We start from the raw sequence: 17866 nt of genomic DNA, 5'->3' as shown, positions 1-17866 counted from the left end.
CAGTAGTCTACATAAGCAGCTGCAGAGAAGCAATCAGCATACAGTCGTGGTCATCTGGCTGGAATCTCCCTCTAACGTACGTGGGTCAAAGTAGTTTTTTTTATAATGAGAGCTGATGTTCCAAGAAAGGATCCCCATGTAAGAGTGTGTATGTTTCTGTGAACATTGGAGACAAAGCGTACCACTTTTGCTGGCAACCTGTCTTACTGCAGCCTTGAGAAAAACACAGTGTGAGAGAAATGTCTTGTTTAAGAACGCAGTGCTGGCCTAGGTGAAGAACAGCTAGATAGCGAAAATAAAACAAGACCGCAAATGTGGCTACTGTTACAATAAAATAAATAAGCTCAAATAAAACCTATCTAGGTTAAAGTACACAACAGCAGTCGTAGTTTGCTAAAATAACATGTATAAAGCTATAGTTAAAATGGCTACACAACACCACAGCTATAAAGTTGTACAAAACTCATGTCAAAACAAAACACACATTGGCAGAATCAAAAGGCTTACCCCCAATGTCAGACCTTTTTGGCTTTGTCGATGCTTGTTTATTTTCACGTTTTTCGTAATCCTGTTGAAAATTGTTATCCTGATTTCCCATTATGAATATTTCTTGGAACTACTTGTATGTATCAGCACATTTTACTGAAATGACGCTTCAAAGAAGTACCTAAAATTTCACAGTAGTTTAGCAAAATGTTTTTTTCCTAGTTACATTTTTTGTGAACAATTTATTTTGAAAGCAAAGAAAGAAAAATTTCCTAGCTAACGTAACGGAAAGCTCCAATTCTATTAAGGACACGGAGCCGAGGATTATGCTTGAACTTTCCCTTTAATTCCACTCCACCAGACTTCAATAATAATAATCAGAAACTAAATTTCCCATGGTTCCACCAATCTGCGCCTTTCCAGTCCTTAATCTTCATCCGCTTGCCGCAACTCTTTCTCTTTCACTTCTGCGACAAATGACAGCCCTTCAATAACTTTTAGTCTCCTTTATTGGCATCAGAACCTGAAAATAGAAAGAAGGATACCGAGACAGCCATGCCTTCGCATGACCAAGAACAAAAAACAGGATGCAACAACTTAAAGCATGTCGACCACAATCCATTTTGTACAAAGCATATTAGACCATCCAGATCCTCAAAAACCCACCATGACAGCCGCTATTCAACATAGTAAAATTTACTTGTACTGTAAAGTGCTCACCCTCCTTCATTTCTCAAGATTGTTTAGTTTCAGTTTCACCCCAGGGAGGGGAGTAGTATCTCAAAGTCTTGGGTGGCAATAATCCTCGCCTCCTTGTCCTTAATAGAACTGAAACTTTCCATTACGTTAACTAGGACATTTTTCATTCTATGTCAGGACTGGAGGCAAGGATTCTGCTTGTTCAAAGCTTGTCGACTGCCAGTGAGCCCATATTCTGGACCGGTTTAAAATAAAACCGTTTGAACATTGAGTCCAAAGACCAATCTGCCGCCTTCAGGATGTCCTCCAAACGAGCACTAACACTAAACGCCTTTGAGGCCATAGCACTCATAACGGAGTGTGCCCTAAATTTTGCTACATCAATTCCAGCCTCTCCCATAACCCATCGCGTGATGGAGTGAGAGGATACCGCACTAAATGGTTTCTGGAGGGCGATCAACAGTTGGTGTTCACCTGGAGGTCTAGATTCTCCTGTCACATCCTCATATGTCTTCAAACACCAAACCACGCAGAGTTTAGGTGACTTATTGAAGGATGGATAGGAGATGGTCCTGGAGTTGGACTTTGTCCGCTGGGAAATGTGAAAGGGTTACTCCCTCTGGAGTGAACACTTTACCTGTCAGATCTAGGGCTCGCACATCAGAAGCCCTATGACAGGAGATGAGACAAAGCAGCATAGCCAACTTCCCCGAAAGCTGTTTATGGGACAAATATTAATTGTTTGGCCAAGACTGAAAAAGATGTAGGACCTCATTACTGTCCCATAACACAGAGTATCTCTGCTCCGGGGGCAATGAGAGAGGTATACCTCTCATCAGCTTACGCACCCAGGGGTGTTCCCCAGCTTGTAAGCCCTGAATCGGAACATGCCCTGCTGATATAGCTGAGTAGAACGTGTTAACCGGCCTTTAGGCCATACCTTGCAAGGCCAAAGAAGCCAGGAAATTTAACACTTTGGCAGTGTCGGCCCCAAGGGATCACAGTGTGATCGAATGCATCCACGCCAACCTATAGAGTTTGGTAGTGCTCTCAGCCCAAGCAGCAGCAATTAGCTTCCCAGCGTCTCCCGAAAGGCCAGGGATTATCCATCTTTCCTGGTAATCCTCCATGCCATGAGAGGTAACCATCCTTGTAGGAGTAGCAGGTGCGGATTCCTTCCTCGGGTTGCGAAGCAGAGCCAGATCATGGGGTAGACAGATTGGAAAATCCCAGGAAAGATCCAGAACAACTGGAAACCAAGCTTGAGACCTCCAACCAGGTGTCACTAAGGCCAGGCTGACCTTCTGACGCCTCACCTAAGTAGACAGCCTCTATATCATTGCAAAGGAGGGAAACGCGTACCCCTTCTCCTGCGACCAGTCTTGTAGGAATGCATCTGTCGCTGCTACCAGTGGATCCAGCTACCAGCTGGAGAAGAATTCTACCTGATGGTCGAGCCGGGAAACGAAGTGGTCCTCCGTAAATGGCCCCCATTGTTCGCTCAGTTGCTGAAAAATCATCTGGTACAGCTGTCATAAGCTTGCATCCTGCCAAACCCAGGAGCACTGGTCCGCTATCGTATTGGAAGCCCACGGCAGATACTCTGCGTCACTGAGATATTTCTCACTAAGAAAAATTCCCAGAATTCTTTGGACAAATCTGCCAACAGCTTTACCCTGCCCTCCACCCCACCCTCACGCCAGGTGGTTGACATAGCGAACTGTTGACCGGTTGCCCATTTTTAAGAGGACGCAACAGTTCACCATGTCTTTGATCCAGAAAATGACCCCGCAATTAATTCCAAGCAATTTATGTGAAGACTCTGTTCCCCCACAGACGATTTTGCTTGTGTGTGCTAGTCCCCACAGTGGGCTCCACAGCCTAGCTTGCTGGAGTCCAACTCCATAGTAATGTCTGGGTCTGACCCAAAGATTGCTCTGCCGTTTAAGGCTTCGATATGAGCGAGCCACCAGGTCATCTCGTCCTGAACCTCCTCTGTCAGAGGTACCTGGTCTCAGTACCGCAATCCCTGGCGAAGATGAATGGCATTCAGCCATTACAGGGCCCTGTAGTAAATAGGGCCGGGAAAAATCACTTAGATGGATGAAGAAAGTAAAAATTCCACCCAGGCCACCTCAAGTAAATATGTCAAGGAGCGGGCAGGCATACTTTTCAACTCCCTATGAATCTTGGAGATCTTCCTCGAGGGAAGGCTGAGGATTTGGCCTTTGGAGTTGATGACAAACCCTAGAAAGGTGGTCTCCGTGGCTGGGGTCAACCAATATTTCTTGTTGTTTATGACAAATCCGAGGGACTCTAAAAGTTGAATCCTAATAGTGAACTGCTCTTTGAGTTAAGTAGGGCATTGGTTCATCAGGAGCAGGTCCTCCAAATAGATGATCAGACAGAGGCGCTGAGCACTTCCATCACTGGCTTGAGGAGCTTGGTAAAGCACCACTGCGCCGAAGACAGTCTGTAAGGAAGGGTTTGAAATTCGAACGCCTGCCCTCGTCTTTGGAACTGGAGGAAGCTGTGATGAGGTGCGAATATGGGGACAGTCAGCTATGCATCCCTGAGTTCGAGGTGAACCACCCACTCCCAGCTGGAGTAAATCGCGCACCAGATGGATCCCTTCCATCTTGCAATGTCGGTACACTAACCAGCCTTTGAATTTGCAAAGGTTTATTATGGGGCGATAGCCACCATCCCTTTTTTCCACGAGAAAAATATTGCTAAAAAAACTGCATGGGTGGAGAGAAGAGCGAACAATAGCTTCTTTGCACAGCAAATCTGCAACACCTTGATCTATAAAAGTGCACTGAGCATCTAAGAATGTCAGCGGTCTGGGGCGGTAAGGTTGACACTGGGTTCTGTGGAATTCTATGTAAAAACCCTGGCATATCTTAAGATCCCTTGTATCCAGGGTTAAGGCCTCCTAATTGTGTCTGAAGAGGGCTAGTCTGCCTACCACTTCCTGTTGATACACCGTAACCCCACTCACCTGATTGGCTTCCGTGGGTCTGTCCTCTGAATGATGCACGTCCTCAGCCCCTCTGGCCCCTCTTGGAGGGGGAAAAAAACTCTCCTTACCGGAACTGGTCCTGGCACTGGGGTCTTCTGGCAGTTGGGCCTCTGGAGGGGACTTTAGTAAAGAAACGGCCAGCCAAGTGCCCCTGACCACAGGTGATCTCAACAAAAATGGGTGGCTGGAAAATGTTCTTTATGGACGCCTGCACCTTGTCCAGAGACATGAAATTGGAGACAAACTTCCCCAACTCTTTTATGAAGGGGTCGCCAAGCAAACTTCCTTGTGCCAACAGACCGGACTCCGTGGAAGCCAAGTTCCCCAGCTTGGGGTCCACCTTAATAAGTACTGAGCGCCTCCTCTCAGTTGAGAAAGCACAGTTTGCGTTTCCCAAGAAAATGATTGCATGTTGTGCCCATCCCAATGGGGTCTCCGGGTCATTTGGGGCCTCCGCATTCTCCGCCAGTGCCAAAATTTTAGTTCGCGGGTCAAGCATGTCCAACAACTTGTCTTGACACGAAAGCCAAGACCTATCAATGCCTGTTTTTGTGTCTCTGATGTACTTGGAAAGGAAGCTAGTCATTCTTGCATCGATTTCAGGGGTGAGCGCCACTTTGTCTGCCAGTGCAGGACGTGACCATTTGGCTTGAAAGTGAGCTTGTATCTCCTTTTCTAAAGCCTTGCGGATGCGCTCCGCCACATATTTGGCCTCTTTTTGGGGGGGGGGGGTGTCCATTCAGCTGATCTGTGGTGGATAAGGTCCTTGGGGTTCAGCATATCGGACATACCCTTGAGGTCCTCTGAGGAAGCCGATTTAGGGGATGGGTGCCATGGCCTGGAGGGGCCTGCCTTAAATATGGAATCTCCTGAGGAGTCACTGTTATCCCCATCTGTGGGAGAGGGAGGGTCCCCATCATCTGCCAAATCCAAGAGTGCACCAGGAGGATTGTCCAGGCCAGTGGGAAGTGGCTACGATATGAATGGCTTTTTTTAGGCGCTCAAAAGTGCTCAAGACAGTGGTAGGGGCAGACTTGCGCTTAGATGGGTGTTGGTCTTGCTCCTCAGCGGGCAATAAAGGAGCTGAAGTGCCAGAGACAATTTTAAGAAGGTGGCGTTCCAGGGGTGCTATCACTAGGGCCACCGCCTATTGTATAGAAACATCCATTGCCTTACAAAACTCTTCATCTATTGAGATGACCGAGATTGACTCCTCCTCAGTATAAGCAGCCATGCTTTAGTCAGGGACAAACTCTTCAGAGGAAATATATATCTATGTAATAATAGTGTCCTAATCTGGTGGTAGAGCTAAGCTGGCTGGGATTTTGGGACACAATACATGTGCAGTCTAACTAATTGGGGCCCCACACCCTGATATTCAAAGGGTAGGCACAGCCAACACCTGGGCTGTTCCCCGCAGCAGCACATCTCACGCTACTGACCCGTAATAAGGAGGACGGGTGTCTGATTATGTGAGGAATACTGATCTGTAGGTACATGGGCGTCCGGCTGCTGGTTGTAAAATGAATCAAAATTCAGAGCCCCTCTAGGTCGTATTGGCTTCCAGGCGTCCGGGGGAGGCACCTCACTATTAAGGCCTAGAGCTTCTGACCATTCCATCTCGCAGCAACTGAACGAGTCTGGTGCGGAGCAGCGAGACCCGTTCATAGCGCGTCCCACGGGAGAGGCTCCCTCCTAATGGGCCTCTGGTGCCATCGCACTCGCGCGGCCCCAGTCGACTATTCATCGCAGCCGCGAATGAAGGCCTGAGTTGTGCTCCTTCGGCAATCGTGAGACGATACGCTGTAAATAGAGGAAAGCAGCACAAAGACAAAAATGTAGCAATAGAAAATAAAAAGAAGCATTTATCTTGCCACCGGAGTCGAAAGGAAAGAGGAAGAGTTAGGGGGAGTGGACGGAGATGAGGACTGGAAGGGTGTTCCGATTGGAGGAAAAATGTAGTTTTCTTCAAGGTGAACCATGGGAAATGTAGTTTCTGGTTATTATGGTTGAAGTCTACTGGAGTGGAATTAAAGGGAAAGTTCAACCATGATCCTCACCTCCGGTCCTGACAGAATCATCAATCTTGCTTTGAAGAGCATGCAAATATTTGCAGCCAATCTGAAAGCGTTATGGGAGCATTATACTTAGCCTCCTATTGTTAAACTTTGCAAATGTGTATACATTTTTATACTGGAACCACTGTCCGTAGTGCAGTCTGCAGCTTACAGCATTTCCAAGGACTACCTACACTAATAATAAACGCTTTGCATTATAGAACCATAAATACAAGTATGAACAGCATTAACATATGAACACAAACATTACCTTAACTGCAGACAATGCCTTTGCCTGATCCAGAATGTAAACTGGCATCCAAACGTTTTTTGTTGCAGGTAGCAAAGGACAAAATAGACATGAAAACTTGTTGTCCTTGACACAAAACAATATGTCCTGGGTGTCGGGCTATAGAAATTCCACATCCCTGGTTAAGAGGGTGAATTCAAGAGTGAGGTAGTAGAAGTATGAATGGGTGCATTAGCCAAGTATATTGGCATTACCAATGCTTGTTTATCTCTTAAAACATTGGTATTTAATATAATAAGCAGTGGATTTCACCATATTTAAAATTGTGACTGTATAAAATAGCTTGGTGCATTGCAATCTGATGTTCATAAGTGGTGCAGTGTGCTGCTAGTGCTGATGTATTTTTTCTCAGTATTTTTTGTTTGTTTTTGTTTTTGTTTTTTAATGAAGTGCTTAAATTCCAGCCCTGCTGCCACCAGGCCCTTCCCCAAACCCACTGCTGTTAGCTAATCCTTCCCTCACAAAGCCATCAGCCGTGCACAGCTGGAGTTTGAGAGAAGACCTGGCTGTTCAACTCTGCCATCAACCGCCCCTTGCTTTGCTTGGCCTTCAGCCATGTGCAGTGGGAGTTTAGGCACACGAGCCTGGCCTGTAACAGGCTCGCTATGTAACCCTTTATCTGCCATATCCAGCTACTCGGGGCATTCACCCATGTGCAGTGAAGTTTAGCACAAGACCTGGCCTATGACCAGACTCTGCTTTGTGAATGTTGCCGCCAGACCTTCCACTCTCTCCCCTGCAACCGCTCACATTTACCTCCATAAAGCTGGTAGTTATGGTTAGGTCAGACTTCCCATTAATAAGGATTTTTGTGCTGATAGCTTTGGTGCTGTTTGAAAAATATTCTTGTTAACATTCCCAGCAAAATGCTGATCGGATTTTTGTTCTGCATATCAAATTTCATGCAGGTCCTTCAAGTCGGAGACAACAATGATTGGGGTGGTCAAAAAATGTTTCCTGTTTTAATTCCGCTTACAGAAATACCTGCTTAATGTGTTTGCACCAAACCTGGAAGATAAAACTTTACTCTAGCAAATGCCTTTACTTGGTGTGGTGCAAATCCATTCAGTAGTTGTTGGGAAATTGGCATCAGAATTTTTTTTTTTCTATAAGCCCCAAATTGTCCCGAATTGTCAATCATACTCGGACACTTGGACCGTTAATCCCTGAATGCGGGCCATTTTCGGACACATTAAAAAAATTAAACAAATTTGAATGAATGAAGGAGCCTATTATTGAGCATAGTAGTTGGTTGAAAAAAGATTTAGAGCCATAAGGGGTCACGGGCAACACCCTCTTGCTTAAGTGAAGCTGGGCATGCAAACAGACCCTACTGACTTTTTTTGTTTAATTACATTTTTTGTTGAGGGGTTCATAGACCTCATTCCTAGGTCCATGGACCCAGAGAACTGCGAACTCAGCCCTGGGCTCACCATCTCCTGGCAAGGGGGATGGATTCTGCATGCTCTCTGGGCATCTTGCGAGGTTCGTGGACCTAATGATAGGTCTGCTTACCTCCAGTGGATGCCTAACAATGGCACAGAAGTTCACAGGTTCGCTGCCCCCAAAACAGGGTTCACAAACCCTAATAAATGAACAAAACACAAACCCAGGCAACAGGTGCGGTGGAGTTTGGCCAGCTGAGGTGGGCTAGTCGTGGTGCTTTGCCAATGGTCGAGCCCTGCTGCCTGTCCCTTTTAGTGTTTCAATAGTCAACAGAAAGCATGCATTGTTTATAACTCATGCAGCCGTGCATCAGCCAAACTAATATGTGTGGCGAGTGGCCAGAGACAAAATATGCATCTTCCACAATCTCGCTGTCAATTATATGACTGCTGGCCAGACTGCACACCCAAGTGTGATGGTGAGGTCTGTGTCCAACAACAGCTAGCAAAGCCATGACCATGCAGGGGGATCTCTGTACTTCTCGTGCTCTTCTGCTAGACCCTAAGATTTTTACTTTTTAATGTTCAAACTTCTGTGGTCTACAAAATTGGTGAACTGAGAGAATATGGTAGATCAACGTGGTACCTGTGGACATAGTGGGCAATACCTCTCACTCATTTTTTCCTATATCACGCTGCGACCCAAGACATAATAAAGAACACTGCTCTGGTCACTCTTGTACACGCCAATACACTGATCACAAAGCAAGTAGAAACACTTTTTCAGCAAGCATTCCCCTATGTTGTAGTTAGCTACCTGTCCCACAACGAGCTTTGGCGCCCTGCAGTGGGGCATGAGGTGCTACAGAAATGCACATTTTACTACTATTACTTCATTTGCACCTTGAATTTTTTACTGCCTTTTCCTGTATTTGTTTTTTGATTGTATATATTGGAAAGGTGATGGATTTATCAAAAGTGCCACACAATGAGATTAACATTCGTTGCAGTGTGTGTAAAAGTAAAGACTATCATGGCCAAGGACAGCTTATGTTGAAAATTTGTAGTAGAATGCAGCACAGTTCATCTATATCTGGTTCAATGTCTTCTTTAATGGATTTTGTCTGTGGCCACGTCCACCCCATACTATTTTTAGGATGCAGGCTTCAATAACACGCAAGACTTGTCCTGCTTCTTTCCTGAAAGGCTTTATGACTTCTGATGTCTTCTCATCTTCTCAGTTTAGCGTGCGGCATGTCTCATGAATATAGGTTTTAGGGATATTACCAAAATGTCATGTCCTAATGATGTCCTTTTTTAGTGGGTTTCTTCGTGTGGGCCTTAGGAGTTTTACAGGGACAATACGTGCGATTGCGGCCACGCCAGGTGTAAGAGGGGTGCGGATTTATTTCTTTGTGTATTTATTACTTGTGTCCTCAACTGAGCTGTATGTACAGTTAACAAACTGTGGAAATTCTGGCCTCGGCACAAATTTCAGCTCTTTCATTTAAGACATGGCAACCTTGGATGTTTTTATTTTTTTAACACAGGGCCGATTCTCAATGAAGCAAGAGTTTTTTTTTTTTTTTTTTTTTTTTTTTTTTTTCCTTATCGCTGTTTACAACTATTGCATCTGTCAGAAAAATTCTCAAATGGCTGCTTGCGAATTATTTTATTACGCCATGTTTTGATATCAAACTTGTGCATCTGCCAGCTCTGAGTATATTAAATAATATATGTTTTTTTTGTTTTTAATATTCAGGTATCTAATAACAAGAGAACAGTTTCACAAATTCATCGACGCAGGGGGGGAAGAGACACACACAGATCTCAGTGCTGATGGTGTCTCTGAAGAGGCCCCTCCAGACTCCACTCACGACCATGACACAGCTGAACCTGAAACTAAAAAGATCAAGCTGTCAGACACGCAGGAAGACTGCAGAGAGCAGAACATTAAGGAAAACGAAGGTACTCTGCAACAAAAGAGAGCTCGGGGACAAAACAAGAGGAGGCCATACCAGAAGCCAACAGTCTATGTTGAAAGGAACCTGTGCCCATCGATAAAGCAGGTATGTGAGTGTTTCAGCAGCACGAACCGTCCACAAAATGCACGTTCTCCCTTCAGTAGTACATTTGTAGAGGTTATTTCCCTTTCCCCCAGGAATAGTGCTTAAGATGGGCCTTCCTCACCCTCATTTTACTTACACAAGAATCATCCACAAAGCCTTTCCGCACATAATGGCCCCTATCGTCCTCACTCCACCACTCCATGTGGATGGAAAATACTTCACCCCAGGCTGCATAATCTTACCACTCTCTGACATAGTAGTTAACCTTTCTGCTTATCAGGCAGTCCATTAATTGCTTGCAGAAACAACACCCTCCCATCCTTGATGGTAGGAAATGATTCTAAGCAAGTCCATGATTTCCACGGGGCCTCAGTGGTCGTTTTCCTTTTCTTCCCATTACTGCCCTCCCCAGTATGTTGTGCCATCTGCCTGGCAGTATCACAACAGATCGTTGTCCATCTCTTCCCTTTCATTTTCATTTCCCCTCTAGTCTCCACCTCAAGCCTCTTCTTTCCTCTCTGTGATGATCCTGTTCCTTAAGTCATGACCTGCTCCAAGGTATTTTCTGGCCTCTACCCTAACCGTAACGCTCTAAACCCAAGCCTAGCCCCTCAAGATTAAATTGGAAAACATGAGACGTTTCCGTTTACCAGCTTTAGCCTTAAACCATAGAGCCGAGACTTTGGGTCTGCCGAGTGTTAATGTACCAAAACACTGTCTCTGCACAGGTGTGTGTTTCTTGATAAAGAACTGGTGTTGCAAGTAAGAGTTAAGTCATTGCCGCCAGTCAGACTTCAGAGCAGTAATATCTGTCCTGACTGGTAGCAAGACCAATAGGAATGGCAGTCTTTCATGAGAAGCAGGTTCTTCACCAGAGCTCGCCAGAGACCAAGCAGGGAACAGCCCTCATCTCTTTTGCGTCCGAATTCGATCATGTATCACCGGTTAGTGTCTGACCGATTAGGAGCCTGCACAAACACGTGTTCAGTCTGCGACCTCGTAGGTAGCAGCCAGTGTCTGCTAATACAGAGGCCATCAAAGGCGCACAGAACTAGGGCCACTGTATCATACAACAACCAAACTGACCTGTTTCCATTGTGGAGCTGGCACTGCATCCCACTAAAAGTTCTTATTAATATAGAAAATATTGTTTAACCCCTTCGCTGCCAGGCCTTTTCACCCTCAGGTGCCAGGCCTTTTTTTGGCTATTTGAGGCAGTTAGCGCTTAGGCCCTCGTAACTTTTTGTCCACATACTCTACCCACGCCAAATTGGCTTCCTTTTTTCCCAACATCCTAGGGATTCTAGAGATACCCAAAGCTTGCGGGTTCTCTGAAGGAGACCAAGAAATTTGCCAAAATACAGCGAAAATTTCGTTTTAAAAAAAAGAAAATGGGGAAAAAGGGCTGCATAAGAAGGTTTGTGTTTTTTTTTTCCCCTGAAAATGGCATCATCAAAGGGTTTGCAGTGCCAAAATCACCATCTTCCAGGAACAGGCAGACTTGAATCGGAAAACCCCATTTTTCGACACAATTTTGGCATTTTACTGGGACATACTTCATTTTTATGGACGAGCGCAAAGTGCTCCCTCCATTCTGTAATCTCAAACCACGCCCACGTCACGTCAGTCACCTACATTGGTTCGTGGGCTTGCCTTTTAAAATCCACCTGCTTTCATTTGTGAAAGGCATGCATACGTCATGCCTTTTCCGGTGTTTAGCCCACCTACCCAGCACCGGTAAACTACTAAAAACATGCGAGGCTCGATGTTTTCAGCCTGGGGTCCGGACTACTTTATCTGTTTATTTTCCATGTAGCGCGATAGTGTTGCATTGTACATGGCACGATCGCGCTGAGTTTTATTTTCTTTACAACGCTAATAGCTCTAACTCGAGCAAATGCGAGACCCGTTGCATTGAAAATGCTTGTTACTATTTTTTGTGCTTTTATTCTCCTTCCGTTAGTGACAGAAATGGGTGTGAAACAAATGGTGGATCCCGGAAAGCAAAACATTTCTGAAAAGTGAGACAACATTCTGAAGTCAGCAAGGTGCCAGGCCTTTTTTTTGGCCATTTGGGGCAGTTAGCGCTTAGGCCCTCATAACTTTTTGTCCACATATGCTACCCACGCCAAATTGGCGTCCATTTTTCCAACATCCTAGGGATTCTAGAGTCACCCGGAGTTTTTGGGTTCCCTGAAGGAGACCAAGAAATTAGCCGAAATACAGAGACAATTTTGTTTAAAAAAAAAAAAAAAAGGTTTGGGAAAAAGGGCTGCTGGAGGTTTGTGGTTTTTTTCCCCTGAAAATGGCATCAACAAAGGTTTTGCGGTGCTAAAATCACTATCTTCCCAGCTTTCAGGAACTGGCAGACTTGAATCAGAAAACCCAATTTTTCAACACAATTTTGGCATTTTACTGGGAAATACCCAATTTTTACTATTTATTTTTTTGGTGCTTTTAGCCTCCTTTCAGTTAGTGACAGAAATGGGTGAGAAACCAATGCTGGATCCCGGAAAGCAAAACATTTCTGAAAAGCAGACAACATTCTGAATTCAGCAAGGGGTAATTTGTGTAGATCCTACAAGGTTTTCCTGCTGAAAATAACAGCTGAAATAAAAAATATATATATTGAAATTGAGGTAAAAAAAACAGACATTTTTCTCCACGTTTTACTCTGTACCTTTTTCCTGCGATGTCAGATTTTTGAAAGCAATATACCATTATGTCTGCTGGACTCTTTTGGTTGCGGGATATATAGGGCTTGCAGGTTCATCAAGAATCCTAGGTACCCAGAGCCAGTAGATGGGCTGTACCTTGCAATGGGTTTTCATTCTATACCGGGTATACAGCAATTCATTTGCTGGAATATAAAGAGTGAAAAATAGGTATCAAGAAAACATTTGTATTTCCAAAATGGGCACAAGATAAGATGTTGCGGAGCAGTGGTTATTTGCACATCTCTGATGTAAAACCAAAACCCAAAATAATCCAATGTCCTCTTGCTTGCCATGGGATAAGACGTTTTAGTGTGCCGAGGGAGAGCTGAAAGACTGTTACCCCCTTCAGTTGGGTGGGGGCAAAACCAGGCCCATACTGGTTGGTAGCCACCACCCCACTATTTTTTGTTTTTTAAAAAATTCCATGGCATCTAGTACACTTTCTGTCCCCCCGGGGTGTGGATCTGGGGTAATTGCCCGTCTGCCCACTGGTGGGTGGAACGTGCTGGGATGGTGGCCCCATTTATTTCAGGTGGGGGTATGGGCATACCCCCACCCTCTTATTTTGAAAAAAAAAATCTTCCCTGGTCTCTGGTGGGCTTCCCCCCCCCCTTTTGGGGCAGATGGGGCTTCCAATAATAGGCCGATCTGCCCCCCCCCCCCCTCCCAAGGGGGGCTGATATGGCCAACAGTAATGTGCCCCCATGGGGAGCGACCCTTGCCCAAGGGGCTGTCCCTCCAAACAAAACACACACAACAATCCCTGATGCCTAAGTGGTTTCTGTCCCCCGGGGGCAGAAATCGCATCTCGATCGGTCTGCAAAAATGCTCAGAATGGCATCAAAAGAAGGGAAAAGGCTTTCCTTTCTTTTGATGTCTCTGCCTGCCCCCTCCTCCCGAGCAGAAGAGAAATGCTTAGCATTTCTCTTCCGCATCAGTCTGGAAGCACGTTTCCAGCGCGATGGGAGGCGACCTCTGATGAGGTCAGCACGCAATCACGTGCTGACGTCATCAAACGTCACAGTGGTTGGTGGGGGGAGACTGGTCAGGGTGTAAGGGGAAGTGATTCCCCTTCGATCCCTGCCAATGGGAGTGGGGTGACAGGCCCACGGGAGCGCTAGCACTCTCCCTGTGGACCAGGTCCAGGACGAGGTAGTTAAACCGTGGCGCCTGAGCGCGCGCCACCGGACGTAACCACTTTGTCCTCAGCACCCAAGGGGTTAACCTGTTTTATTTAAATGGGAAAATAACAGTTTTTTAGTGACTAAGTCTGACAATCAAGGTGTAGATGTTTGTTTCTCTAGCTTATGGACAACCAAGCTGATTATATTTGATTGTTTTCTAATGTTGAAATCTGGCATGTTAGTTGACAGTTCTGTTTTCCATGTTTGTGATATATTCTTCCCCCTGCTGCCCACCTCTTTCCTCACAGATGCCACTCCCCTTTTCACCACCGATTCGGGGTCCTGTAGCAGTACCAGGCTAGCCCATAAGCCTTTGTAAAATCGCTGCGAGGAGCCAGTCATTATTAGAAATTACTACAAGTAACTTTTATGCGGGGCATTCTTTGCTTAATTATTGGATTATCAAGTTGTTAACCCATAACTCCAAAACTGTTGGTGCTTTAGTTGCTTTCATGCCTCTGTCTTCGATGTGATTATGTAATTATTCAAAAATAAAATAAAATGCAAAATAAAAGTATTGTTCGATTTGAAGCATGTGTGGCTGTAGCCACATTATTTGCACACTTCTGTCATGTAGTATTGGGCTGGGATCATTAAAAGTGGTTTTTTTTTCTTTGAAAAAGGAGTGTTGATATCAAGTTGGCTTATGATACCTCTGTCTAAAACCCAAAATGTACCAGGACACCGACTCTAACTGAGATTATGGAACTGATTTAGAGTTTGGCAGAGCGGGTTACTCAGTCACAAACTGGACGAATATTCTGTCCGCCGTGTTACAACAGACTGGATATTTGTCATGTTTGTGACAGAATCAGGGCTGGCTTTATCACTGGTGGCGCCCTGTGTGACAATGTTTGTTGGTGGCCCCCAGTTACTGCCTCTGCCAAGGATTCTCTCACTACCACCCTTTAACAGTGCCCCTCAAGACTCCATAACCACTCTCTCTCAGATGCATTTAATTAGATTTATAGGGCCACTTATACCAGTGTAGGGTGTCATAGCACTTTACATCACACACACATATTACACAGATACACTGATTTACACACTTATAAATTGTATCGGAAATGTTATATCAGAAATAGGACTGCAATTGTGTAGGAGTCACTTGTTCCATACTGGTAGGCAGTGTAGTTTAATAGTGCTAGATCTGGAGAAGCACAAACTGAGAATTTAAAAAGTATCATTATAGTTGGGGGTTGTCTTTACTAATAAGAATTGATTTTTACCCAAATGTACCCTTTTTGCCACATTAGGGTGATGAAAGACACAGAAGAAATAAAAAACGCTCTAACCTATTCCTTGCAGTTTACACAAAGCTGTCTTGTTACAGTTCCTAGCTTACTTTTCTATGTTAGGATTTTAACTTATAAATTGCAAGTAACTAAAATATTGCACCAACAGAAGCAATAACCCACTGACCTATTTAAATTATATGTACTTTGTGATCTGCATTGTACACATTCTTTGCAGCAGGCATACTAACCCTCTGTGCTACCTTCTTATGAGTTAAAAATTCCCCTAAACAAAACTCAAGCTCTCTCCAGAAGGTCCATTAATCACCAGAGTTAATTTGACATTTTAACTGTTGAAAATGGCCAGAGGCAAGGAACGCGGAAGCAGGTGATTTTAAAACCATAAGACGGTGCCCCCACCCAAAGTCAACACTCGGTTCGGTGGCACCAGTCGCACTGCCCTAGAGCCAGCCCTGGATGGAATAACCTGTGTGCCAAACTCTGAATCAGGTCATATGTTTTTTTTTTTGCCATCTGTTTTGGACATGTTGAACACTCTACCCCACTGTGCACTAAAGGGTACAGGATCAGGTCTGGCTGGTAAAGAAAGTGAAGATACAAGTATCGTGAAATAAACTGGCGCGAGCAGAAGAATCTTCCTGCTATGTCCTTCTCTGATCCGTAATATGCTTCAGCACCAATTCAGTCGACAATTGTGCAGCACACTATTTACATTTTACCCCTCTTGTAATCATACGTTTACGTGGTCGGATAAGATCTCTAACTTCTATCTACTGTGTGGCCATAGTGAAAGTGCATGTTTGGCCTGTTACGCCTTCCAAGTGGAAAATAAAATCCAGTACCGAAGCAGCCTAGGATAGGTGAATAATGAAAAATGCCAGCAAGACTCTACTAGGTGCCCTTCAGCAGGGGTGGCCGAGGATGTTAAATGAGTTGTCTCTGACAAAATTGGAGGCCCTTCTGGTAGTTTGGAGGTCATGCAGGAGTGGGGTGACACTTATATTTCCTCACAGAACTCTGACTCCGGAGAAGAATCTCCACGGAGATCCGCAGAACATTCAGTCAACAGGTAGATCCTCAGAACGTCTACAGAGGCAGTGTTCTGGGTTCACACTTTAGACCAAATGTACTTCGGCAGCGATGGCACCAAAAGTTACCAAGGATCGACCTTCAAGGGTTCGACCTCGAGCTGAGTTCTAACTCCATAGCAAAAATGGTGCAGAGTGCTCCTTCCTTTGCTCCCAAAACCACCCTTGAAAAACCATCTGCAGTCTGCCCCAGCCACATACGTCAAGACCGGTTAGCACCAAAAGGTGATTTCAGTGTTGGAAACACATTGACTCTGACAGCTTAGAGCTCAGGCCGAAAGCATGTCCATACACCCTCATCACTGAAATAACCATCAATGCTGAGTGCTTCTATGGCACATATCACACACACACATCCCCTTCAGCCCATAGTGAGCAACCTGACTCCAGACCAGCATGCAGTTGCATTGATCTACAAAGTAGCCATATTTTGGCTCATTCTCCTTTCTCCACTGAAAACAGAAAGCCCCTCTGCCCCCAAAAAAGAGGAAGCTAGCGTCCGAAGAGGCAATTTTAGAGGCATTCTGACCTTATTCAATTCCTAAAAAGAGGAAAGCAGATTCTGCCTTACCTAACCTTCATCCACATCTATTACAAGAGAAGCATCACACTACAAAGCATCAATGCTTGTGGAAGAATGTGAGCATGATTTTCTAATCGAAACACTCAAAGAAACTAATCGCGCAACATGATTCCTTCCCATATTCAATACTATCTTGAAATGCTGTTAAGGCAATTTCAGAAACCCCGTAGAACCCATGGTAGTCACCCCAAGGGTTGAAGAAAAATTCAAGCAATTCAAGCCTGCTCCACAGGTGACTTATGTTTATTAAAGGTAAAGTGCACCTTGACTACGTGACAGTATACACTGCTCACAAAAGAGAACCGATGAAGGGCACGAAATTTAAACCACCTCCTGGCAAAGAGAGCAAGAAAATAGACTCTGTAGGAAAAACAGTCACATTAGGAGTAGCCGCGCAATGAGGTATCGCTAATTCCGTGGCCCATTTCGCCAGATACATCAGGTACCAGTAGGCTGAAATAGAGGAAGAGATGTTAAAACATCTTGAGCTAGTGAGATTGTGGAGGAAGGGAACGTGATATAATTTGCCTACATTAGATGTGCTTAGAATGCTGCAAATATTGCATCTAGATCTATAAACACTACCATCCTGCTCCAACACCATGTCTGGTGGATGGTGTCTGATTGTACGTTAGATGCACATGAGAACAACAAAACCTCATGGACTTGCCTTTTAACTGTGGGCATGTAAGTGGCCAGAGGAGTATGAGATACTAGAGAAAATAAAAAATAAAAATAAAAACATATGGGCTGTTGAGGCTATGGGGTTCCTGCAGAATCAGTCATCTAGGAAAGGGGGTTGGGAGCACACTGTCTCACATCCCAGCACAATTCACCCCTTAGAATCCTGGTAAATGGAGTTCACAGTTAGCTCTTACTTGAAAATTATCTGTAGTTTTCCACCAAAGTTGGTGCAGACATTGCTGTGTATCTCTAGACATGTGTTTCTGGGTTTAGCCTTTCATCAGTAGAGAGTAGAGAACAAAGAAAATTCATCTGGGGTTGCTGGA

At 44.8% G+C, this 17866-nt stretch overlaps 1 protein-coding gene across 4 annotated transcripts in view; it reads left to right on the top strand.

Moving 5' to 3' along the window:
• Positions 1 to 17866, top strand: part of DUS3L (dihydrouridine synthase 3 like) — a 218283-nt gene that overhangs the window by 115144 nt on the left and 85273 nt on the right. For all 4 annotated transcript variants that reach the window (XM_069211606.1, XM_069211603.1, XM_069211605.1 and 1 more), the window contains exon 3: positions 9722 to 10028. In XM_069211606.1, coding sequence (XP_069067707.1) covers positions 9722 to 10028 — 307 coding nt within the window. The remainder of the gene's footprint in view (positions 1 to 9721; positions 10029 to 17866) is intronic.

This window comes from Pleurodeles waltl, chromosome 10 (assembly GCF_031143425.1).
Source record: "Pleurodeles waltl isolate 20211129_DDA chromosome 10, aPleWal1.hap1.20221129, whole genome shotgun sequence".
Taxonomy (NCBI): domain Eukaryota; kingdom Metazoa; phylum Chordata; class Amphibia; order Caudata; family Salamandridae; genus Pleurodeles; species Pleurodeles waltl.
This window is presented reverse-complemented; position numbering and strand designations above follow the sequence as displayed.